At 42.3% G+C, this 25,656-nt stretch overlaps 1 protein-coding gene across 6 annotated transcripts in view; it reads left to right on the plus strand.

Annotated features, from left to right (window-relative positions):
- SPECC1 (sperm antigen with calponin homology and coiled-coil domains 1) overlaps positions 1–25,656 on the plus strand; it is a 477,242-nt gene that overhangs the window by 238,956 nt on the left and 212,630 nt on the right. The window contains exon 1 of one of the 6 annotated variants that reach the window (XM_049860223.1): positions 2,350–2,570. The exons of the other annotated variants lie outside the window; for them this stretch is intronic. Within the exon in view, the coding sequence (XP_049716180.1) occupies positions 2,528–2,570 (43 nt within the window). The 5' untranslated portion in view covers positions 2,350–2,527. Of the gene's footprint in view, positions 1–2,349; positions 2,571–25,656 lie in introns of those variants that run through there. 6 annotated transcript variants of the gene reach the window in all.

Raw genomic sequence — 25,656 nt, forward strand, 5'->3', positions numbered from 1 at the left:
TATATACAGGCTGTATATATACATATATACACACTGTCTATACATATGCATACACTCTATATGTATGTTATACACGCTCTCTATACATATATATATATACAGGCTCTGTCTATATATACATATATATGCATGTTTCTCTCTATACATATATATACACATGCTGTCTCTCTATACATATATATATACACATACTCTCTCCCTCTATATACATATATATGTACAGGCTCTCTCTCTCTATACATATATATATATATATATATGCTCTCTCCCTCTCTCTATATACATATATATGGCTCTCTCTATATATACATACATACACACACTCTCTCTACATATATATATAAAAAAATACACACTCTATATATACATAGATATACATACTCTCTCCCTCTCTCTATGCATATATATATATATACAGGCTCTCTCTATATATACATGCTCTCTATATATATACATGCTCTCTATATATACATATATACCCACCCACTGCCGTCAAGTCGATTCCGACTCATAGTGACCCTATAGGACAGAGTAGAACTGCCCCACAGAGTTTCCAAGGAGTGCCTGGCAGATTCGAACTGCTGACCTCTTGGTTAGCAGCCATAGCACTTAACCACTACGCCACCAGGGTTTCCTACATATATACACATTCTCACTCTCTACACAGGCACTCTTTCTATATTCATACATATATTTACAGACTCTCTCACACACACACACTGACAGAATTTGTTTATGGGTTGGGTATGGTATGTGAGAGAAAGAAAAGACTCCAGGTTTTTGGCCTGAGTCATTGTAAGAATGGACTTTCTACTTATGGAGATGGAGAAAACTATGGAAAAATGTGGAAGAAAACAGTTTAGTTTTGTTCGGGTTAAATTGGAGATGCCTATTAAGACATCTCAGTGGAGGTGTCAAGAAGGTAGTTGGATAAACGAGTCTGAAGTTCAGAACAGAGGCCCAGCTGGAGCTATACAAATGGTGTTTACAAGCCACAGGTTGGTTGAGATGACCAAGAATAGGTGGAGAGGCCAGGTGGCTGAGCTCTAGGGCACTCCAGGAGATGAGGAGGAACAAGCTAAGGGGCTGGGAAGAGTGGTGAGCAGAAATCTGGGAGAGTGTGATGTCCTGCAAACCAAGTGAACATGTTTTGAAGAGCTGAGAGTGAACCACTGTGTCAGAAGGTGCTGATAGATCAGGTCAGGTGAGGACTGAGAGTAGACCATAATGTTCCAAGTGATGGAGGCAATATAACACCTGTCATTCCACTAATGATAAGTTCTGAATATTTTCACTGCAAGATGTAATTAATTCTATGTATTTTCACTGTAAGATTAACTATGACATTGTTCAGGATAATTTCCATAAGTCAGACATTCTGATAGCAAAACTGCTCCACTCAGTTTGAATACAGTTTATTATTAGCAATTGTTTTCATCTTGGATAATGGACAATTATTTGTTAGCGTTATTTTTGTTCACCTTCTCCTCAGGCATTGTTTGTTGTTCTTCACGCCAAAAAATGCTTAAATGCCCGTCTTAGACCAACCCTAGGCTTTTCTCCCTGGTGGAGCAAAGGTTAAACACTCAGCTGCTAACGGAAGCGTTGGCGGTTAGAGCCCAGGGAGAAAGACCTGGTAACCCAGTCCCGTAAGGATTAAAAAAATTACAGCCTAGAAAACCTTATGGGAAAGTTCTGTCACATAGGGCTGCTATGAGTCGGAAGGGACTCTGGGCACCCAACAACAACAAACCAAAACCAAACCTGGTGCTGTGGAGTCTACCGACACATAGTGACCCTACAGGACACAGCAGAACTATCCCATAGGGTTTCCAAGGAGCGGCTGGTGGACTTGAACTGCCCACCTTTTGGTTAGCTGCAGTAGCTCTCAACCACTGCGCCACCAGGGCTCCTAACAATAGAAGATGTAATTTCTCCTTGGCAGGATTTTTGCCTTTCCCATGGCACCTAGCTTCAGCCTCCCCACAGTGGGGTTTTCCAGCTTACCGTGTCCAGACGCATTTTCCCGCATCTGTCCCTAGAAGCGTAAAGTCAGCCAGCCAGTGGTACTTCCCAGGGCTGCTGACCCTTTGGACACCCAAGAGCGATATACAGATGAGGTGGGCGGGCCGCGCGGGGCGCGGTATGTAGATGAGGTGGGCGGGCCACTTCAGCGGGTGACTAGGAGTTAGGGTGGGCGGGGCGGAAGGAGTCTGGTGGTATGCAGATGAGGTGGGCGGGCCCTAAGGGACGGACTTCAAGAGTTGGGGGCGGGACGGACGGTATGTAGATGAGGTGGGCGGTCCGTGAGGGACGGACTTTAAGAGTTGAGTGGGCGGGGCGGGCGGTATGTAGATGAGGGTCGGCCGCCGGGTTGCAAGGCCTTCGGGGCAGGGAGCTGGGAAGCGCCGGCCCTTTGACTAGAGCGGCCCGCCAGAAGCAGCTGCCCTGGCAGGCGGAGCGGCCGCGGCACCGCCGAGGGCTTGTCTGGTGCTGGGCAGCCGGCCGCCGCCCTGGTCGGCCGACGATGGGCAACCACTCCGGGCGGCCTGAGGAGCCCGAGGAGCCAGGTCTGTGCAGTCGGCGGGCCCCGCCGCCCCCTTCCCGGCCGGGCTCCCTTCCCCCGGCCGCCTCCCGGCCCGCTGCCGGCTGTGCTGTCTCCGCGCGGACCGCAGGGAGCGCCGAGGGGGCGCGTGGGGAGACGAAGTTCCCGGGGATGTGGTTCTTGCCTTGGCAACGCGGTTAATGGGCTCGTGAAAGCCCCTGCGCCGCTCCGTGACGGGGAAGCGCCCTCACTAGGAACACGCACCTGAGGGCCGGGGTCCGCCGGACGCGGGAGCGGGGAGGGAGGCTGCGGGGCGGCCGGGCCCCTCAGCCGAGCGGGAGGGGAGGGAGGCTGCGGGGCGGCCGGGCCCCTCAGCCGAGCGGGAGGGGAGGGAGGCTGCGGGGCGGCCGGGCCCCTCAGCCGAGCGGGAGCGGGGAGGGAGGCTGCGGAGCGGCCGGGCCCCTCAGCCGAGCGGGGAGGGAGGCTGCGGGGCGGCCGGGCCCCTCAGCCGAGCGGGAGCGGAGGGAGGCTGCGGGCGGCCGGGCCCCTCAGCCGAGCGGGAGCGGAGGGAGGCTGCGGGCGGCCGGGCCCCTCAGCCGAGCGGGAGCGGAGGGAGGCTGCGGGCGGCCGGGCCCCTCAGCCGAGCGGGAGCGGAGGGAGGCTGCGGGCGGCCGGGCCCCTCAGCCGAGCGGGAGCGGAGGGAGGCTGCGGGCGGCCGGGCCCCTCAGCCGAGCGGGAGCGGAGGGAGGCTGCGGGCGGCCGGGCCCCTCAGCCGAGCGGGGGCGGAGGGAGGCTGCGGGCGGCCGGGCCCCTCAGCCGAGCGGGGGCGGAGGGAGGCTGCGGGGCGGCCGGGCCCCTCAGCCGAGCGGCGCGGCGGGGACGGCGTCTCCTTACGGACTTCCCGCCGAAACCCCGCCCGCCCCCGTCGTCGCGCCCGGGCGCCCTCCGCAGGCCTCCGGGGCATTTGCAGGGAAGCCTGAGGCTTGGCGGCCGTTTTCCGGCTCCTTGTTCCTTGCAGTGCCTCGTTCCATGCCCCGGGAAGGTGGCAGCCCGTCAGCCGGTTTGCTGCTCGAACTGAAGGCCTGACTCCACATAATCTGTATTTATTCTTGGATACCAAAAACTTGTCTGGTTTATCACATTTTTATTTCCTAAAAAATTAGATGAGCTTGATGGAGAGCCGGAGCCAGCGGTGCTCTAGTCATTCTGGTTTATGGTCCTAGACTCCAGCACAGATTCAGACGCTGATAATCACGGGTTGCATTTAAAAGCAAAACAGAAAAGGACATTTCTGTATGGTTACATGGAGGACATGGGATTAAATTTAGCCTCAAAAATCATGCCGTTGACTGGGGAGAGGGAGTTAACCTGTTGGTGGAGTCCTGGGGTGGCGGGTGAGGAGTGTGTGTTTCTGTGACAGTCAGAATTTTCTAAGTCATTTTTTGAAGAAGTAATTTTTTGTTCTAATTTGAATGAGGAAATTGGGGTTCTGAGAGGTAAAGTGACTTGTCCAAGTAAGTTATCCCTTAATAACTTACTTGCTGCAATTAAACCTTTGTCTTCTTAACCTGTTCTTTCTTCATTGGCCTCCCAGTGCATGAACTGATGGCAGGGAGACCAGGCCTTATCTTTGGGACTGGGCCCTGTGGGTGCTTCCTCCTGGAATTGGCCTGGGTGCAGCCAGGGTGCAAAACTGACTACCACTCAGGAATATGGTGAAGAAAAATTTTAGACCTGGGGTTTCTGTATAGCTTATGTATGGGTAATGCTCTAAATTACACAGCATTATCCAAATGTGTGGGTAATGCTCTAAATTACACAGCATTATCCAAATTTCTTTGGGTAGAAAAACCAATATGTACAAAATAATATCCATGTCATACACAGCCCTGTTGATAAACCATTGGGTAAAGGATATGTAACATTTTAAGACCACTTTTCTCATTAGTACAGGCCTGTCCAGGTATTATGAAAGCCTGTAGGCATTATTTCCTTTGTGTTAAAATGCTGAAAAGATTGACTCTTGTTAGAGCTTTTAAGAGTTATTTGAATGCTCGTATTCCCATTTCTGAGTGACCTTGCATTTTTAACCACTCCAGTGAATAGGAAATGAAAAGGACGTCTTTTATGCTAGTGACTTACTTTGTTGAGTGGGAATTCAGCCTGGTTTGCTTCAAGTAAAAATACTTGATTAGGAAATCTGGGGAAAGAGTTTACGTGCTAGAATATTGTTAACTGAGAGTGTGAAAATAACCTTAACTGCTCTCTCAGTGCTGTGGTGGAATGCTGTAGAATGTATCACCGAGATGTCAGAATCCTGGAGATGGGAGTTTTGTTAAAGTTTCCTTCTCAGCCTTCTTTACCATGGGTTTTCGAAATTTTTGCTATTTCTAGTATTAAGACCAGCTTGATTGTATCATCTTGCAGGTCAGTACTGGATCTCAGTATTCAGCTGTCTCCTCACTCTTCCCAGTCCCAGTGCCACTAGGTCTTTTCAAGGATAACTGAATCACAAATTGAGTGTCACTTGCTTTAGCTCTGAGGCTTCACTGTCTCTAAAATTTCAGAAGTGGACCTGCAAAGCAGCATAAAATGCATGACTCTACAAAACTGTAGGTTTGATGTAAGTAGAGGAAGTTTATTCAGAGCATAAAATTACAAATCAATTTTTTTCAATGACTGACATTCTAGTAAATCGTTACTATAGCATAAAAAAAATTCCTTAGTGAATGAGAGCTACTAATTAATGTTAAAGTGACAATAAAATAATTTGGTATGTGTTGTTAGGTATTCAGAGGCAAAAAGAATGCAATGCCCACCTTCAAAGAGTATATATAGAGGGTGTTGGTTGTTAGCTGGCGTAGAATCAGCCTGACTCATGGCAACCCCATGCACACAGAACAAAAATCTACCCAGTCATATGCCATCCCCATGGCTGGTTGTGAATCGTACTCTTGTGATCCATGGGGTGATCTTCACTGCCTGAGTTTCAGAAGTAGATCACCAGACCTTTCTTTCTAGTCCACCTTAGTCTAGAAGCTCTGCTAAAACCTGTTCAGCATCATAAACCAAACTCGTTGCTATCGAGTTGATTCCAACTCATAGCGACCCTATAGGACAGAGTAGAACTGCCCCATAGGGTTTCTAAGCATCGAATGGTGAATTTGAACTGCAGACCTTTTGCTTAGCAGCCGAGTTTTTAACCACTGTGCCACCAGGGCTCCTGTTCAGCATCATGGCAACATGCACACCTAGTTCTTGCAGTTCTTGCGGTCCTCGCAGCTGAGTGGCAACTTCTTTCCTGGAGAGACCCAATGGCACCGCTCCTGGCTGGCTGACACAAAGGCCATCGTTACTTGGACAGGGAGGGCCCTTGAATGGAATGGAACGGGGTAAAATCCCCATCTCAAACCCCTCCTGCAGGCTTAAGAAGGCTGGGGTTGCACCATCCTCAAATGGAAGCTCCACGTGCCTTCTGGGGTATGTCTGAGGCAGAGGCAGGTTCTTTTCTAGCCCTGGAATGGACCTTGGTAATAGAAGGATTCCTCTTGTGTGGTATCCGCAGTCCTCTGAGTTGGGCCATTGTGACACAGCATGGTATTGCAGGATGGACAAGAGAAATGGACCAGGTAAAAGATGTGAAAATTTGCATGAATTAGGTAAGATCAGAATAACAGGGACATGGCTGCATCTCTTACATCTGAGAACATCCCAGTGAACAGTCCTTCAATTTCCAATCAGGTTGTTAGTCCTGCATTTTCAGAGATGGCTTCGGGGCATGGTTGTGCAGTTTGTGCACCCACCAAAGGCATCAGGGTAAAGGGGTGAGTGGGCCCAGCTGGGGTTGTATCAACCCAGAGGAAGGGATATCTTTTGCAAGTTTGCCTTTTGATAATTCACACAAAAGTGTCTAGTATGCTAAAGGAGGCCTTAGAAGGTGAACGTGTTTCCCGATCCCAGGACCAGCAGATATCTTATTTGTTTTAAATTTGCATGTATGTGTGTAATAATGAATAAAAAAATTATATTAAATAAAAATGAAAGCTTCTGTCTGTACCCCTGCAGGCCCTACTTCTCTATTAGTTATAGTTAATGCTATCTGTAGTTACAGATGAATCCTAAAATAGTCACTTAACACATAAAACTTTCTCACATCACAGTCTAGTATGCATTGGGGACAGCTGGGGGAGTTACAGGAAGAAAAGCCTGGTGAAAAAGATCAGCCACTGAAAACTCTATGGAGCATAGGTTTGCTCTGACATACATGGGGTCCCCTAAGTTGGAATCATCTCAACAGCAGCTGGTAGTAGGTAAGTTAGGGACTCAGGGTGGTGGAGATTCACCTTCATCATGTGGCTCCCAAGTCCCACTGCATATGAACGTGTCCCACATACCCACCACCTCAATTCTGCGATTACAGTGTTGCTACATTTGCTTTGTTTGTATACCCATCCGTCTATTCTCCCCTCAGTCTATCCAGCAGTCCATCTTATTATTATTATTGTTTAGTTTTATTGTGTTTTAGGTGAAGGTTTATAGTGCAAATTAGTTTTTCACTAAAAAATTTATACACAAATTGTTTTGTGACATTGTTTGCGATCCCCACAGCGTCAGCACTTCTCTCTTTCCCCTTGCACCTTGCGTTCTGTGTCCATTTGTCCAATTTCCCTGTCCCTTCCTGCCCTCTCATCTTTGCTTTGAGGCAGGTATTGTTCATTTGGTCTCTTGTACTTGATTGACCTAGGAAGCACGTTCCTCACATGTGTTATTGTTTGTTTTATAGGCTTGTCTAATCTTTGGCGGACTTTGGTAGTGGCTTCAGTTCTGAGTAAGCAGGGACAAGAAGCCACAGTCTCAGGGGTTCCTCCAGTTTCTGTCAGACCAGTAAGTCTGGTCTTTTTCTGTGTATTTGAATTTGTTCTACATTTTTCTCCTGCTCTGTCCGGGGTCTTCTATTATGATCCTTGTCAGAGCAGTGGGTAGTGGTAGCCAGGCCCATCTAGTTCTTCTGGGTGTGGTTTGATCTTTAATCATAGAGATGATTATAAAAGGGCACTCTTTGGACTCAATAGACCGTTTTTTTTTTGTTTGTTTGTTTTGTTTCCTGGAGGAGAATACTACCTTCCTACAACTCATTGAACTTAAGCTTTGAGTCTTGCAAATAACAGTGAACCACTTGAAACATGCAATTTTTTTTTCCATTTTTAAGCTGTTTTATTCTCAGCTAATTTTTTTGTTTTTAAAATTACTCCCCCATTCTTATATTTTGTATAGGTGTCCATTCTTTTAATTTTTTTAACTGCTTTAGGTGAAGGTTTACAGAGCAAATTAGTTCCTCGTTACACATATTGTTTTGGGACATTGGTTGCCAACCCCGCAATATGTCAACACTCCCCTCTTCCTCGACCTTGGGTTCCCCATTTCCATTCGTCCAGCTTTCCTGTCGCCTTCTACCTTCTCGTCCCATGTGCCCATCGAGGTGAATGCAAATATAAAGTCAAAATTGTGACAGTGATACCCAAATTATAGAAATTTGAAAAATATCCCAAACTACAGAAAAGATGTAAAGCATTCTAGTTTGTTTTAACAAAGTAGCACTAAGGAGCCCTGTTGGCGCAGTGGTTAAATTGCTAAGCTGCTAATCCGAAGGTCAGCAGTTGGAACCCACTAGCTGCTCCACAGGGGAAAGATGTGGCAGTCTGCTTCCATAAAATTTAAAGCCTTGGAAACCCTACGAGGCAGTTCTGTCCTGTCCTATAGGGTTGCTATGAGTCGGAATCAACTCAACGGTAACTGATAAAGTATTACTAAGACTATTAATACTACTGCTGATACTAGAGTACATAGGATAGTGTACAGATCCTTACTGAACTATAAGCCAAGTTTAATCCACCTGTATTTTTAAAAATATTACACCATTGGTAGAAACTGGTTTATTCCAAGAATAATAATGCAATCATATTATTACATAAATAAAATTCACAACATTCATAAATTTAAAGAGAAAAAATTATCTTACTGTGTTGATAATGCATTTAATAAAACTTCACACCTGCCTCCTAATATCCCATTTAACAGGAATAGATTAATTCTTTCTTAAGATAATAAATAAAATGGTCTAAAACTAGCAGACACATGACCACTCATGCTTAACAGGAAACTGAAAACATTCCTATAAAGCTCAGGACAAAACCGTGGTGACCATTATCACCTGACTGTATGACATTGTTTTCAGGTACCCCAGCCAAAACAGTAAAAAAAAATTTTAAATACTGTTTATAAAAAAAGATAAAGTTAGCATTACTTTTAGGTACTGTAATTCTCTTGTTAGAATAGCTAAGAAGATCATACTGGTTTCTCATTAATTCTAATAGTTTTTCAGTTTATGTTTTTGGCTGGAAGAAAGATGTGGCAGTCTGCTTCGGTGAAGATTCAATGCATAACAGGTGTGTTGTATTTTTATTTGCTAAATCTGGCAACCCTGAGGTTAAGTGCTCAGAGGCTTACTGAAAGGCCTGTGGTTTGAACCCACCAACTGCTGTGCGGGAGAAAGATTTGTCAGTCTGCTTCCATAAAGATTTACAGCCTTGGAAGCCCTATGGGGCAGTTGCACCCTATCCTATAGGGTTGCTGTGAGCCGGAATTGACTCTATGGCAATGATTTGGTTTTTCTCTTTTTGTATGTATGAATATGCATATATATATTTATGCATGTATATAGACCAGAGCTTTCATTCGTGCTAAACCCAAAAAACCAAACCCAATTGATGGTGACTGTCCTTTGCATTTCCAGGAAATTTTTGAGTTCTCGGGAGTTGGTGTAATATTTCAAAATTAAGGTGGTTGGCCAAATATTTAAAATTGTGATTTAAAAAAATTCTATGAGTGTTTTGAACTTTAGAAAATCATATGCTAAAAAGAGTTTTTCCCTACTCCACATGACCACGAAGATAACCCAGAGATGCTGGGCCAGCAGCACTTTCGGGGCTGACACAGAGCCTTACCCACCACACTTTCTGTCTTCATCCCTGCCAAGGGAATTGACCACAGGCCACAATGCACATTTCCTTCCATCTTTCATACTCATATCTGCTCATAAATATTCTTTTACCAACATCCTTCCTCTATCTTTTTTTAACCTTTGCTCTGTTAGTTCAGAAAAATTAAACTTTTCTCCTTCACTTTTTTCTGTTTCCTCTCCTCCTTGTTTCCAGCTAATTGTTTCAGTTAAATCTAATTATGGCTAAGTGTTAAGAATTAGGGTTTACGATGAACCTGGTAAAGTCATAAATTTTGCCCTAGAATATATCTAATAAAGAACTAGTGCCAACGACCTCTAAAGCCCTTGACAATCCCCTCTGCTCTGTCTGCCAAAAGATTCATCACCCCCTTTCTCTGATTGAGCCTGCATTCCTCTCTAGCAAAAAAAAAATAGCAGCAGCCCCCAAATTAAAAAAAAACCTTGGAAGGTTAAATTATCAGCCATCTAACCTTCTGATTTGTAGACAGATGAACAGCCTATTCATAGTGGTCATAAACAAACCATTATGAAAATGATCTGTTTATATCTTGGTCTCTTGTGAACTCTTTTCAGTCTGAATACACTACAATGTGTCAAAGTTACACAGAATTGTATGCTTATAAACTCGACCAAGATGTGGTAAGGCAAAACAACCTCATTTTCCAGGTTAACAAAGTGTGTGTGTGTGTGTGTGTGTGTGTGTGTGTGTGTGTGTGTGTGTGTGTGTGTGTGTCCCTCACAACTGCCTGGACATCTTCACCTACTATGGCATTCTGCTTTATGCTTTAGTAGAGATTTTGAATCAGTAATCTTAGGTGAAGAAAGAAGATAGAATAAAAATCAAGAGATAACAGCAATTGGAATCCTAGAGTTTAACTTAAACGATGTGTTGAAATGACCCTTCTGTACAATAAATTATGGTATCCAGAACCTTATGCTAAATATATATATATATATACACACATAGGAGACAAAATAGTCCCTAAAGTAATAGAAAACATCCCTTTTCTGTTTACTGTTTTCTCATTACGTAGGTCATCATTATTAACGTCAGTTCTATTATCAGCCTTGACTCTGGGGGTGCCCTCAGGGCTTCATGACGGCTGTGCTGCACCTGGCATTCCCTGCCCAGCACTCCACTGCAGTTGCCCAGGCCTCCTTTCTGTCCCTTGAATCACACCACAGCCCTTCTGGTCTTAGATTGTTCAGTTGTTTTATCCTTTGCCTGGGATGCTCCTCTCCCAAAACTTTACAGCCAACTTCTCTGTAGGTTGGCCTTAAGTCCCATTTTGCCCAGCATGGTCCCAGTTAATACCTAACACAGGTCAGTTTCCTCCTATTATTTTTACTCTCACAAGCGTCCCAATTTGAAAAATAAATTATACCTTCATCCTACTTCTCATGCTTGCTGTGAGAGGTGCTGTGGACGTGGACTTAGAGGAAGGCTTACTCATGTGACTGTACACACATCCCTCAGCACAGTTTACCTGCCTTGTCCTTCAGGGCTCCAGCAGTCAAATCCGAGCATTTTTAAAATGAGGCAGTATATGTGATTAAAGGAGCCCTGGTGATGCAGTTGTTAACCACTCAACTGCTGACTGAAAGGTTGGTGATTCAAACCCACCAGCTGATCCGAGGGGAGAAAGGTGTGGCAGCCTGCTTCTGTAAAGATTATAACCTTGGAAACCCTATGGGACAGATCTTCTCAGTCCTGTATGGTCACTATGAGTAGCGACTCAACGGCAACGGGTTTGGTTTTTGGTTTGGTATGCATTTAGCCTTGAAGGGGACCAATACAAGGAGAGACCGCCAGAGAGGCCTGATGGCAAATGGATTACATTAAATAAATGAACTCCATTTTCTCTAGGTGGTAGGTTGGAGTAGACAAAGCCCTGGTTGCAGAGACAGATATTCTAGGTTCATTTCCTCTTCTCCCTCGACCTTGATGCATTTTCATGTGGGTAACAGAAGACCTTGAGCTACATCTATGCAATCCATTCCAGCTTTTAGAAGTGTATGATTCTGTTGTATGCTTTGGAGACGGACAGACTATAAAGCATTTTGAATTCCCACAAAGTACTGTTTTCCCCCAATTGCAGGCCAGAAAGGAAAACTTCCAAATAAGGATGCATGAGCTACTCTGGGAGACAAAGGGAAAGAATAAAGTACAAGCTTAGCCTTTGCCCTGACGCCAACAGAATGCAGACTGTTAGCTGACCTAAAGGTTCCTGTTTTATTTGTTTTTTATTATTATAATATTTCATTGTGTTTTGGTGAAAATTTACACACCAACTTCTATATATATTGTTCAGTGATACTGGTTACATTTTTCACAATGTGTCAGCACTCATTATCTCCCTTCTGGTTATGTTTCCATTAATCTAGCTTCCCTCCGCCTTACCTTCTCATCTTTGCTGTAGGGTAGTTGTTGACTATTGGGTCTCATGTAGATGATTTTTTAAAGGAGCACTATACTCAAGGGTGATATTGTTTATTTTATGAGCCTGTCTTTTATTTAGCTGAAAGGTGACCTGCGGGTGTGGTTTCAGTACAAAGTGTAAAGGGTATCTCAGTGGGATAGTCTCAGGAATTCCTCTAGTCTCTACCAGTTCAGTAAGTCTGGCCTTTTTTTAGGCTAGCTTCTTCTTTGAGTCTTTGGTTTCCTTCTTTCTGTTTTGCTCCAGATGAATATAGACCCATAGTTGTATCTTAGATGGCCGCTCACAAGCTTTTAAGACCCCAGACACTACTCACCAAACTAGGGTGTTTGTGAACTATGCTGTACCAGTTGACCAAGTTGTCCCACTTTTTTAATTCATGTTTGGGTGAAGTGGTCAGCCTCCAAGACTCTTTGACCCTTTTTCCTAAAAAAGTTTATCTTCAGACTTTAAACTGCATAATATTAAGATGACTATTATCCTTGAGAGACTTGTGGTTACTTTTATTTATAAAATGACCATGCTTATTGTATATGTACCAGGAGGAGTGCTTGAAAGCTAAATTTAGAAAAATTAACCTAGGCTCACAAATGATTATGGTAGACATTCAGTGAACACTGCTGTCTAATACTATCACAAACATTGCTAGGCCACCTCCCAACAATTTAATCATCTACACATAAAGGAATAGTTAAGTAATTATGGTGATTTCATTCATTGGGGTATTATGCTGACTGCCATTAAAATTGGAATTGTATTATAACCAAGCATGGGAAAATGCTTGATACAAAGGTGAATGAACAAAGTTGAGTGCAAAATTCTAAGTATACCAGTTACATCTTTGTAAAAGTACAGTCAGAGGACACAAATTGGCAAACATTTTGTCTTACAAAAAACTCATTGCCATCAAGTCAATTCCAACTCACAGCGACCCTACAGGACAGAGTAGAACTGCCCTGTAGGGTTTCCGAGTAGCACCTGGTGAATTCGAACTGCTGACCTTTTGGTTAGCACTAACACTACACCACGAGGGTTTCCTTTTGTCTTATAGAGTATTTTTAAGTTTTTTAAAAATATTTTGACTGGGTCCGAGTTCTCCACTTGTCACGTTTCCTAATACTTTCTTGGTTTACTTTCCCTTCACAGACGTTAATTTACCTGTCTGGCTCTATAGACAGTTGAATTTTCAACCCCAGATTTAAAGAAAAAAAAAAAAAAAGAACAAAAACCTAATACTAGAATTTAATTTAAATAAAAATATTTAAAATAATTAAATTAACAAACTATAAATATATAAAAAAAGCTTATAATTGATTGTCCTAGTTGGTTCCTGGGGAAACAGGCCTTGAGACAGATTTGTGTTCAGAAAGTTTATGAGGAACGCTTTGGAGAGCAACACCTTTGAGGGGGTGATGGAAGTGGGGTGAGGGAACAGAGGAAGAGGGAGAAGCTGAAATTGGTACAATCGCAACAGTTGCCTCAGTCAATCCCAAAGAGATCTCTGGCTTTAGGATGGTCCTCCAGAATTGTCCCAAATTAAGGCAAGGTAGTTAGAACTTTGTGCCTCTCCCCCATCAGTCACTGGGAGACAGATTGCCGCAGGGAAGGGGAGGAGAGGTGACCTTGGGCCAGGCAGCTCCTTTTGGCTAATAGTAATTCCTGGAGAGGGACTGGGCTGGGAGCTGTTAGAGGCCTGAGCACTCCTCTTGTGAAGGAGGGATCCTGGAAGTGCACTTCAGTATCGGCTATATTGATAGTTTAAAACCAGCTTTGTTGAGGCATAACTGACATGTAATAAGCTTCAAGTTGATGTTTTGACGTAGGTAATACACGTGTGAAACCATCACTATAATTAAGCTAATGAACATACCTGTTAATCCCCAGAGTTTCCTTTTATCCCTTTCTAATCCCTTTCTCCCCTCATATCTGCCCTCCTCCCCCCACCCACAACCACTGATCTGCTTTCTATAACTGCTAGATTAATTTGCTTTTTCTATAGTTTCACGTAAATGGAATCATACAGTAGTGTTCTTTTTTAATCTGGCTTCTTTCATGCGGTATAGTTATTTTGAGATTCATCCATGTTGTTGGTTGCTTTCCAGACAATTCCTACTCATGGCAACTCCACACGTGCAGAGTAGAACCACTCCATAGGGTTTCAAGGCTGTGACCTTTCAGAAGCAGATGACCAGGCCTGTCTTCCCAGGAGCCTCTGGGTAGGTTCAGACTGCTGTCCTTTCGGCAAGCAGTCAAGCACTTAGCCATTTGTGCTACCCAGGGACCCTTGCTATGGCGTGTATCAGTAGTTCATTCCTTTGCGTTGCTGAGTAGTGTTCCAACATATAGATATACCACACTGGTTTATTTATTCATCTGTTGATGGGCATTTGGATTACTTCTAGTCTGGGGCTATTACAAATAAAGCTTCTGAACATTTGTGTGCAGGTCTGTTTTTTAGCATATGAGTTCATTTCTCTTCGGCAGATACCTAAGAGTGAAATGGCTGGGGCATATGGTAGGTGTACATGAACTTTTTAAAAGACTGCCAAACTGTTTTCAGTATTATTCCATATTTTTATGTTAAAGTCATGTTAGACTTACCTCCTTCCTTGTGGAAGGCCAAACACACCTGTGAATCCAATTAGACATGTCCCCAGAGAAACCAGAGAAGCCATAGACCCAGATCTGCACTGTAGTTGATTCCGTTTCTTGTTATTAAAGTCTGTGGTGATTCTATTTCTTGTTATTAAAATCCAAATTTTTAATCACTCGTGTTCTCTTACTTCGTAGGTTTTGTGAGTCTAAGACTTGTTTTTAAAACTGTCATATATTGTTATTTTATTCATTCCTGATCATCTTGCTTTGTCTCTCAAAATGTTTTCTTCTGTAAAAATGTGTATTCCACAAATAGAAGCTATCAATTTTAAATTAAATTTCAAGACTGGAACTTTATTTACCAAGATGTGGAGTATGTGTTTCCTTTCTTTTAGTTATCGGGGATGCTTCACTCAGGGTAGGGAATAGTCGTGAGGGAGCTTTTGTAATAGTTGTCAGTATTCCCACTCCATGGATAACCCACGGTATCAGCCCATTATACCAGAGGCAGTTTTGGCATGCTTTACTTGGTTGATTATGTACCAAGCAATAGACTACCCTCAAAATTAATGGTTTTCTCATGTTTGGGGGCCACTGTATTTCTTTTGTGAATAAGCTATATTCTTGCCCAATTTTCCATTGAGGGTGTTCTTTTTTTCTGTAATTAATAGGAATTCCTTGTAAAGGTATTAAAACTTTTATCAAATGTTGTGGGTATTTTTCCCAGGTTATGGTTTACCGTTTAATTTTGCTTATATAACTTTTTGCATAATTAATTCTAGCAATCCTTTCCCTTCATTTCCTTTATGAATTCTGCCTTGAAGGGGACATTCTGATATCTGGAGGACAAATAAACATTCATCTCATATTTTCTTCCTTAAAAAGTTCACTCTCAAGGAGTTAGCTCCATGGCTGACCACAGGTTCTGCCAGCACATGAACTGTCTGATTCAGGAGGTCAGCGTGTCGCCTGACTCACTCTCCTCCATGCTTCCCTGCAGTTCTAGTCAGGGCGTATTTCCTCAAGGCCTCTGGCCCAGGCCCTCCTCCTCACCTCTCTCTTGGCTGTGGCTGAGTGGGTGGGCCAGGTCCATGCTTGCAATGAGAGGAAAACGGGAGTTAGAGGCCTTTTTAAGGCCTTGAGCCTCCCCTGCCTTCTGCAGCTCAGTTTTGGCAGGAGAGCCTTGCCCAGTTGTTCATAAAGCTTTCTTCTGTTCCCTACATGGCTGTTGTTCATTGTGGGGCTAATATCTTCAGTCTGGAGCCCCATGGAGAGAAGGATTGAGCCCCCAGACAAGACCTAGGCATTCCTAGGCCCCTGGCTCTAATACCATCATAAAGTTGACAAAAACCTTCACTGCCGACCTCTGGTAGGAGAAGATTTGCTTTAAGTCTGCATGTTGTTGTTGTCAGTTGCTGTCGAGTTGATTCCAACTCACGGTGACCCCGTATGTTCAGAGTAGAACTGTTCCATAGGGTTTTCAGGGTTGTGACCTTTCAGAAGCAGATCACCAGGCCTGTCTTCTGAGGTGCCTCTGGATGAGTTCAAACTGCCAACCTTTCAACTCATAGTTGAGAACTTAAACTTTTGTGCCACCTCTAATTCAGAAAATTAGGTGTGAATCCCTTTTCATTCATTTTGCCTGGTAATTTGTGAAACCTTTTAAGCTATTTCTTTACCTCAGGTCAGTTTTCTCCTCCTATCTTTTCTTCTCTGTGTGCCCACTTCTTGCCATTTGGCTTTCATATTATACATATATTGATTGGATCTTTCAGATCTGACCTCCATGTCTTGTAACTTTTTATTTTTTATTCATCTCTTTATTCTTTTACTCGGAAACCTGAGTGAATTTCCTTAGTTGGTCTTCTAATTCTTTGACTGGATTTTCTATAGTGTTCAATATTGCTAATAATCAGTATTTTATATGTCAAAGCACTCTTTCTTGATGTTAAATTTTCCCTTTTAATAAATGTGTTCTTTCAAATCTATTGAAAACATGAATGTGAGATTTTCTAAAGATCTCTTTACTACACTGGACTTGCTGTTTATATTGATGACCATAAATATTTTGCTTCTGGTAGTTAAGGGCTGCTACCTGGATTTTGTCACTCACCTCCTTTACCACCAGCATTCCTGACCAGAAAGAACACCATTCAGAGTACCTGGGTGGTGCAAATGGTTAACCCGCTTGGCTTCTAACCAAAAGGGTGAAGGTTCAAGTCCAGTCAGAGTCTCCTTGGAAGAAAGGCCTGGCAATCTACTTCCCAAAAATCAGCCTTTGAAAACCTCATGGGTCAGAATTAACTCTAAGACAACTGATTTTTAGATCTTTTGTACAGGTACTAGGGCTTCTCTCACCACTGTCCTTGGTGAAGGGAGAGTTCTCTGGGCACCCAATGGGACATAGGTGGGAGGGTGGGTTGGATGTGCACAAATGATACAATCCAATGCAGCACTCCCACAGCCTTTTAATTTCTCCCCAGTATCATGCCAAGGGATTTGATTCCAGGTTTGAATTAGACTTGGAAAACAGAACCACACTAAGCTAGCACATTGAATAGAGAATATAATTTTAATGGATTCAACCTGATTTAAACTACATTTAGCCTCCTTGGCTAATGTAAATGAGCAAATTCCTACAATCTCTCAGTTTATCAGTTTTTTGTTTTGTTTTGTTTCTTCCTTAACAGCATGGGGGCTGGAGCCAGAATCCCTTGTTCTTATCCTGGCTTCTGTATTTACTAGCTGTGGGATCTCTGGCTAGTTACTTAATTTATTTTCATCTTCTGTAAAATAGGGATAATAATACTTCCTTAGAGGAGTTAAAAAAGTTATTACATGTATAGTTCTTAGAACAATGCCTGAAAGTTAGTAAATTCTTTTTGTGTGTGTGTGTGTGGGTGAATCCCAACTGACAAAATTTTTTTTCTTTTAATTGAACTTTAGATCGTTTACAGAACTAGTCTCTCATCAAACAGTTAGTACACACATACCGTTTTATGACATTGATTAACAAACCCACGTCAACACTCTCCCTTCTCAACCCTGTGTTCCTTATTACCAGCTTTCCTGTTCCTTCCTGCCTTCCAGTCCCTGCCCCAGGGCTGGTGCACCCCTTTAGTCTTGTTTTGTTCCATGGGCCTGTTTGATCTTTGGCTGAAGGGTGAACCTCAGGAGTGACCTCATTACTGAGCTGAAAGGGTGTCCGGGGGCCATACTCGCAGGGTTTCTCCAGTCTCTGTCAGGCCAGCAAGTCTGGTCTTTGAGTTAGAATTTTGTTCTACATTTTTCTCTAGCTCTGTCCAGGACACTCTATTGTGATCCCTGTCAGAGAAGTCAGTGGTGGTAGCCAGGCACCATCTCATTATACTAGACTCAGTCTGGTGGAGGCCATGGTAGATGTGGTCCATTAGTCCTCTGGACTAACCTTTCCCTTGTGTCTTTAGTTTTCTTCAACCTCCCTTGCTCCCAAAGTGGTGAGAACAAGGAAGTATCCTAGATGGCCACTCACAGGCTTTTAAGACCCCAGATGCTACTCACCAAAGTAGAATGTAGAACATTTTCTTTATAAATGCTGTTATGCTAATTGAGCTAGATGTTCCCTGAGACCATGGTCCCCACAGCCCTCAGCCAAGCAGTGCAGTCCCTCAGGGAGTTTGGATGTCTATGGAGCTACCATGGCCTTGTCTTACATAGGTTGTGCTGGCTTCCCCAGTATTGTGTACTGTCTTAGCCTTCACCAAAGTTACCGCTTGTCTATTCCCTATTAAGTGTTTTTCCATTTCCACCCCTCCCCTCCCTTGTAACCATCAGATATTGTTTCTTTTTGTATGTAAACCTTTTCATGAGTTTTTACAGCAGTGTTCTTGTACAATATTTGTCCTTTTGTGATTGACTTATTTCACTCAACATAATGTCCTTCGCTGAGTTCCTTTTGTTTGTGGGTTTCTTTTTCATTTGTTTTTGTAGATTTTATTTTTATTGAGACTTTGTTTTTCTTCTTTATTTTGATGAGTAGGTTTGTTAACTGTCTTGGTGGTTACCTTGAAATTTACCCTTATCTTCCTAGGTTTGAACCAGTCTATTATTACTTGGTAACGCCTTGACTTCCTCTCCATTAGAAAGTTCTATACCTATACTGTTTACTCTCTCTTTTATTGTTCTGATATTGTTGTCATTTACAGACTAACCTCTCTGATTCCCTGTTGGAATTCTTTCGGTTTTGAACAGTCCTTGAGAGTTCATTTCCTAGGTTGGTATCTGGCTGGTACAATCTTGCATCCTAGATTCAGGCTGTGGTCTGATCATGTTTGTTCTCACACCAAAGGGCTCCCTTTAATGATTCTTGTAAGTTTGGTTTGGTTTTTACATATTCCCTTAATTTCTGTTTATCTGGAAATGTCCTAATTTCACCATCATATTTGAATGAAAGCTTTGTAGGTTATATTATTCTTGGTTGCTAATTTTTTTCTTTCAAGGTTTCATATATATCATCCCATTGCCTTCTTGCCTGCACGGTTTCTGCCAAATAATTAAGAGTTTAGTCTTATTGTTTTTCCTCAGTATGTGACTTTTTGTTTTTCTTGAGCTGCTCTCAGGGTTTTTTCTTTGTCTTTGGTTTTAGCTAGTGTGATTATGATATGCCTTGGTTTTTTTTTTTTTTTTTTGGTGATTTTCTTTTGGGGTCTATCCTTTATGGGGTTTGTTGAGCTTCTTGGTCAGCTTTTCATCATTCATGATATTAGACAAGTTTTCTCTTCTGCAATTCTTCAATGATCCTTTCTGTGTTTTCCATTTTCTTCCCCTGTTCTGGAACTCCAATCACTTGAAAGTTTTTTGCTTTTGATTGTATCCCACATAATTCTCAGGGTTTCTTCATTTTTCTTTTTTTTTCCCCTTCAGATTTTTCCGCAAACACAGTTGTATCCAAGTGTTTGTCTTCAATTTCGCTGATCCTGTCTTCCATCATTTCAAACCTGCTCCTCAGCCCTTCTATGACACTGTCTATTTTTGAGATCTTGTTGCTTATCTTTTGGATTTCTAATTGTTGTTTTTGTATGATTTCTAGTTGTGAATTTATTTGGGCATTTTGTTCCTGTATTACTTTCCTGAATTCTTCCATTTTTTGTGTGTGTCTTTTCCATGAATTTGTCTGCCTTTTCCAAAAATTTGTCTGTTTTTTCCTCATTTTTGTCTGCTTTTTGCTTCAGCTCTTGGATTGCTCTGAATATTAGAGATTTGAATTCTCTGTCAGGTAGTTCTAGTGCCTTTTCTTCTACTGGGAAGTCATCTGGTGTTTTATTTTGACGCCTGCTGGACCCATCTTGTCCTTTTTTAAAAAATTTTGATATTGTCTGCTGTCTTCCAGACATTCCATAGTTATTTTCTTCATTTCTTGATTGTAGATTTGTTTGTTTTATTTAGTTATGTCTGAGCAGGTAGGCTGTGCATTCTTTGTTTGCTCACCTGTTGTCATGTTACTTTTCATCTCCTTGTCCAATGGGCAGGGCCAGTCATTCAGCTATGGTGCAGCAGGGCAGGTCCAGCTGAAGGGGAGGGGCCAGGGTAGGTTGTTTGTGGCACAAACTGGGGCTGACAGGGCAGCTGGAATCATTGCTGGGCAGGTTCTGGTACGCTATGCCTGTGCTGCTCAGAGGTGTGATGTTCAGTGTGCAGTACAGGTAGGTAGGAAAGAGGGGGTAGACTGTGATATGTGGAGCTAATAGGGGTGTGGGAAAGAGAGAAAAATAGGAACCAAAAGCAAACAAAGAGAAAAAAAAAGTACTAAGGGAGCTTGCTGTTGGAGAAAAGCAAAAGGGAAAAAGAAAAAATGACTAGATAAAAATTTGGGGGAAAAAAGCCCCCAGGAGTCCCAGAGTCCCACTGGTGAGGCTGCTAATACCAAGGAAGTGGCTCCCAGGCTGCACAGCATAGCCTGTCTAGAGGGGGTACAGACGTCACACAGCACCAGGTATTCAGGAGACAGGAAAAAAAAGATAAGTTTAGAGAGAAAAGAACTGAGAAATGAAGACAGACAGAAAGGGAAAGAGAAAAAAGAAAAAACAAAGAAGAAAAAAAGAATTACCCCCAGGGACCCTAGCTATGCAGCTGCGCATGCAGATTGAAGGAGTGGCTCCTGAGCTGTGCAGTGCAGCCTGGCTGGAAGGTGCTCCCAAGCTGGAAAAAGAAAACAAACAAAACAGAACAAAGGAAAACAAGGCGGGGGGGGGGAGGTGGGAAGCCCCAGGGATCCCACCAGCCAGGTGTCCGTGGTGTCCCGGTCTGGGAGAGTGGTTCCCCCATCAAGCTGGCTTCACAGCCTTTCTAGAAAGAGCAAAGATGGCACACGGAGCCATGTGTTCCAGAGAGAGGAGGGGGAGGTGGTAGGAGGCAGAGAAGAAACCAAGAGAGAAGGAAAGAATCAACACCAGCTCAGGGGCTCGGCCAGTGCGTGCAGGGCGAATCCAAGTAGCCTGAGGCCAAAGCAGTTACCTCCCGGCCAAGAGACCGCGAGCCGCGGGAAGCAGCGGAGGGGATGGGGGGACTAGGAAAGCCTACATCGCTCCTGACCGGGAGCTCTGTCTCCTGCTCGGAACTCCCTGAAGCTGCTTTCCCAGCACTCCCTGTCCGCAGATCTCCCCTGTAGGTGGGACGAATCCAAGCAGCACGGACGCTGCACTTCCCAACCCGCCAAGCCACGGCAGCCAGCCAGGAAGCTCGAGGTGCAGCAGCGGGGAGAGCGAGGGGTGGGAAACCATGTATCACTGGTTCCCGGGTGATCTGTCTCCTGCTGAGAGTTCCCCGGAAGTCGTTTTCCCGCGCTTCCTGTCTGCCTGTGCTCAGCTGGAGTCCAAGATGGCGGGTCTGTGCTGCCTTAGCTGGTGGGCCCTTCAGCACGTATCTCCCTTCGCTCTCCGTCCTCTGTCAGTTTCTTACTCCATTCGGTGCTTGGCTGAGTCCTCTATCTCTTCATTTGGCACTTCAGGTTCCAGGAATGACATTTGTCTCTGTTTTACTTAGTTTTTTGGGTCTTTGCTGTGGAGGGACGCCAGGATGCTTCTATGACGCCATGTTGGCCGGAAGTCAATAAATTCTTGCTTAGTGTTACTGCTTTGTGATTTCTGTCCTTTCTCAGTGTTTCATTGGGGTTTTAATGCTATTATTATTATTTTTAAATATGTTAACAGTACCAATCCATTGTTTGTTATGTTGATGGGAGATAATTTCTACAGTTCATTTTTGTTGCATATTGATTATTATGTTTTTTGAAATGCAGAAGTCTAAAACTTTTATGATCCAGATTTATTTATTTTTTCCATTGTGATTCATTGTATTGTTCCTAGACTTAGAAAGATTCTTCCCATCTAAAAATCACATGCTTTTGAGTTTCTTATTGCAATTTTTAATACCTATATATGAGACGGAATCGACTCAATGGCACTGGGTTTTTAAATCCATTTAGAACTCACTTTCATATATAGCATAAGAAGATGTATTTAGAACATTTGACGGCTATTTCAGCACCATTTACTGGACAAGATTTTTTTTCCCTCCCTGAAGTGAATTTGATATTTGTTATCCTAAATACTTAAATATCCTTGAATTTATTACTTTATATATTCTGCTTATTGATTACATGATTTTAATGATGATTGTTATCATAGTTATGTAATATTTTGGTATCTAGTAAATTCATTTTTCTTCACTGTTAATTTTTTTCCCTACTTTTTCTTGTTTGTTCTTTCAGATGGATATTTGAGTCACTTTATCTGGTTTCAAAAAAGAAACTCAGCTGGTAAAAATTACATTAATTTGGGGGAGAAGTGGTACTTTTCCAATGCTGAGTCTTCTAGAAATATGACAAATGTCCTTATTCATTATCTTTTATGTTTTGTATAAAAAAATTTAGTTTTCTCTTTGTAAAGGGAAAAATGAATTAGAGCTGATATATTAAGACTGGGTGATTGGAAAAATGGTGGCACCAAAAAAAGAAGAAACCAGGAAAGTCAGAAGAATTTGAGGGGCAAAACAAATACATTAGTTTTAGAAGTTTTGAGTTTTAGCCCACAGGCACATTTAATAGTTCAACTGTCTTCTTTTAAGCTGCTGTTAAGGTGTGGTGGGAGAAAGAGGTTGCTAGTTAATGGAGATGGTCTGTATTTTTTTCTTAGGCTGTATACCTGTTCCATCGTCATCCCCCAACCCCAGTGCTTCCTTTCCTGGTGGTGCACTGGTTAAAGCACTTGGCTACTAACCGATAGGTCAGCAGATTGAACCCATCAGCCACTCCATGGAAGACAGATGTGGCAGTCTGCTTCTGTAAAGATTTGCAGCCTTGAAACCCTATGGGGCAGTTCTCCCATGTCCTTTATTGTTGCCATGAGTCAAAGGCAACAAGTTTCATTTGCTTTTGTTTGTTTGTTTTTGGTGGCTATATCTGTCTGCTCTTTCTCTCTCCAGAAAGCTCTATCAGGATAACCTTTCCTCCCCATTCTAAGTTGATACCTAGTTTTCTTTTAAGACTCAGCTTAGTTGTGATCTGTCTTTGACAACCTCGCTGGCCCTCTAGGCAGGGCTTAGCGTCCTTCAGTGCTCCCAGGAAGTTTTGTTCATTGTTTTTCATGTCATTCAGGCCGGTAAGCCCCATACCCTGCCCATTTCAGGCATCCCTTAGGTCAGGAATCTGGATTTATGGATGGTTTATCTCAGGCCTGGTCTCAGGCCATCTTTTGTCCACTGATTAGAACTGCAGAAGTAACAGCAGAAGACACAAGTGTGCAGAGGTTTTACAGCTCCTTTTCCTACCTACTGCATTCATTCCTTGAAGGGCCACTCCATCCTGCAGATCCCAGCAGACTAGAGTGGGTGGAGCTGGCTGTTGGGAAGGAGTCATTTTCTTCTATTTATATTCTGAGACTTGAAATTGGACAGTAGGAGTCCTCATGGTGGAGGGGGTCCCAGTTTGCAAGTTAATTCACTGCCAGGTTCTGGAATGAAAACAGCCACATCTTCCTCCACTTGATGATTTGCCACTGCCCAACAAACATTGATATGTTTGGGTGCTGAGGCCAGACTCATATTTAACAAGGAAAAATTATGATCCACTTCAAGGAGGATTCAGATAAAGAGATTGAGCAGAACTAAATTGAAGAGACAGGAGGAAGCATTTGCCAGAAAAACTAATCTCTCTCAAAGAGTTATTCCTGATTTAAAACTTTACTAGATGAAATGCGAAGGATAGCAGTCTCTACTGAGAACTGAATTGGTTTTCTGCAAGAAGTACCTTTTGAAAACACAAAGGTGTGGATATCAAGATGGAAAAGGATTTGCTTAAGACGGTTAGGAATGGCAGAAAACCACTAACAGTAGAAAAACATAGAATTTCCAAAATAACAGGAATTGAAAATTATTATGAGAGGTGAGCAGACCAGAAAGGAATAAAGAGAAGCAATGTCCAGTCACCAAAAGTGAGGAGAAAAAAAACAACGAAACCAAAAAACCCTGCAACAAATATTCTTGAGCTAACTTCATCTGTTCAAAAAACAAAGATAAACAATATTAGCGTCGGACCAAGTAAAATCCAAGAACAAAGCACTAAACAGGACCAGGGTATTACATACTCGTAAAAACCAAGAATATGTAACTGTTTTCAGCCTTGAAGCAGTGAAATACATTGAACAAAAAGTGGGAATAAAAAAAGAATTTAATAAAAAGCGTATGAGCTGTTAATTGTGTGTCTTTTCTAATGTGACAGGTCTGGTAAGCTAGGCTGCCGGCGTGGTACCCATAGGGGCCAGTTAGGTAGCAGAAATCTGTGACTCACTGGGTGTGTAACAGCAGGGATGACGGGAATTGCACAGTGAGCTGGATGATGTGTGCCCTGCCTGAAGGCATCCAGATTAATAAATTCTAAAATCCTTTATCAGCCAAGCAAAACATATCTGTAGCTTGCAGGTTGCCAGTTTTCAACTTCTGAAATAAACAAATTAAAAAAGTAAAAATACTAGAGGTTATAAACAATACACAAAACAAATTTAATTTGGTAGATATTTTATAGAGAACAGGGAACATGCATTCTTCCCCCAGGCCTAAGAAGTGTTTATGGAATTTGATTGTGTACTTTATCACAGAAAACAAGAAGTAAAACATTAAAGTTATGATTTTATAGGCTATGATTTGTCCCAACCCAATGAAATCAGTGATAAAAAGATGATTATAAAAAAAATTCTACCTTGGAATTAAAAAATAATCTTTGGGCCAAAGAGAAAATCAAAACAAATTATAAATCCTCTAGAAGTAAATGGAAAGAAGAGAGTTTTGTAGCAAAACTTGTAGAATAAATTTAAAGCTGTGCTCCAAAAATCTGGACCATTAGATGCTTTTATTACTAGAAGAAAAGAAAGATTGAAAAATACACAAGGGAAATATTCAACTTACAAAACTAGAAAAAAAGAGCAAAATAAAAGCAAGAGAAATAAATTGATAACTGGTAAAAGCTAAAGTTAATGAAATGGAAAACCTAAAGCGGTAGAGAGGATATGTAAGTCAAAAAAGCTAGTTCTTTGAAAAGGCTAATAATGGAAATTAACCCTGGTTTTAAAAAAAAGTAAGAAAATATTAAAAACAAGTAAGGCTCTGTTATTATAGCTATAGAAGAAATGAAAAATCTATAACAATAAATTTGAAAAACAGTGGACTAAATGGGTGATTTTCCTTCAAAATGCACATTCCAAAAATTATTCCTAGAAGAAATATAAATCCTAAGTATTACTACTATTACTTAACATTGTTTTGGTGTTAGTGCAATAAGACAAAAACATTTTTGGTTTAAATATTGAAAAAAAAAAAGAGACCTAAAAATAAGAGAATTTATAAGTGATCGATTGGATATGAGATAAATATAAAATGAACAGCACCTTTTTTCTATACTAGCAATAACTGGTTGTCGATGGAAATGGAAAAAATCCAATTCACAAATGCCGTATCAAGGAATAAAATTTAACTAGAGAACAATGGAATATCAGGTCAAAATTATTAAATCTCATCGTGGTTCATAA

The sequence above is a fragment of the Elephas maximus genome, chromosome 19 (assembly GCF_024166365.1).
Source record: "Elephas maximus indicus isolate mEleMax1 chromosome 19, mEleMax1 primary haplotype, whole genome shotgun sequence".
NCBI lineage: Eukaryota > Metazoa > Chordata > Mammalia > Proboscidea > Elephantidae > Elephas > Elephas maximus.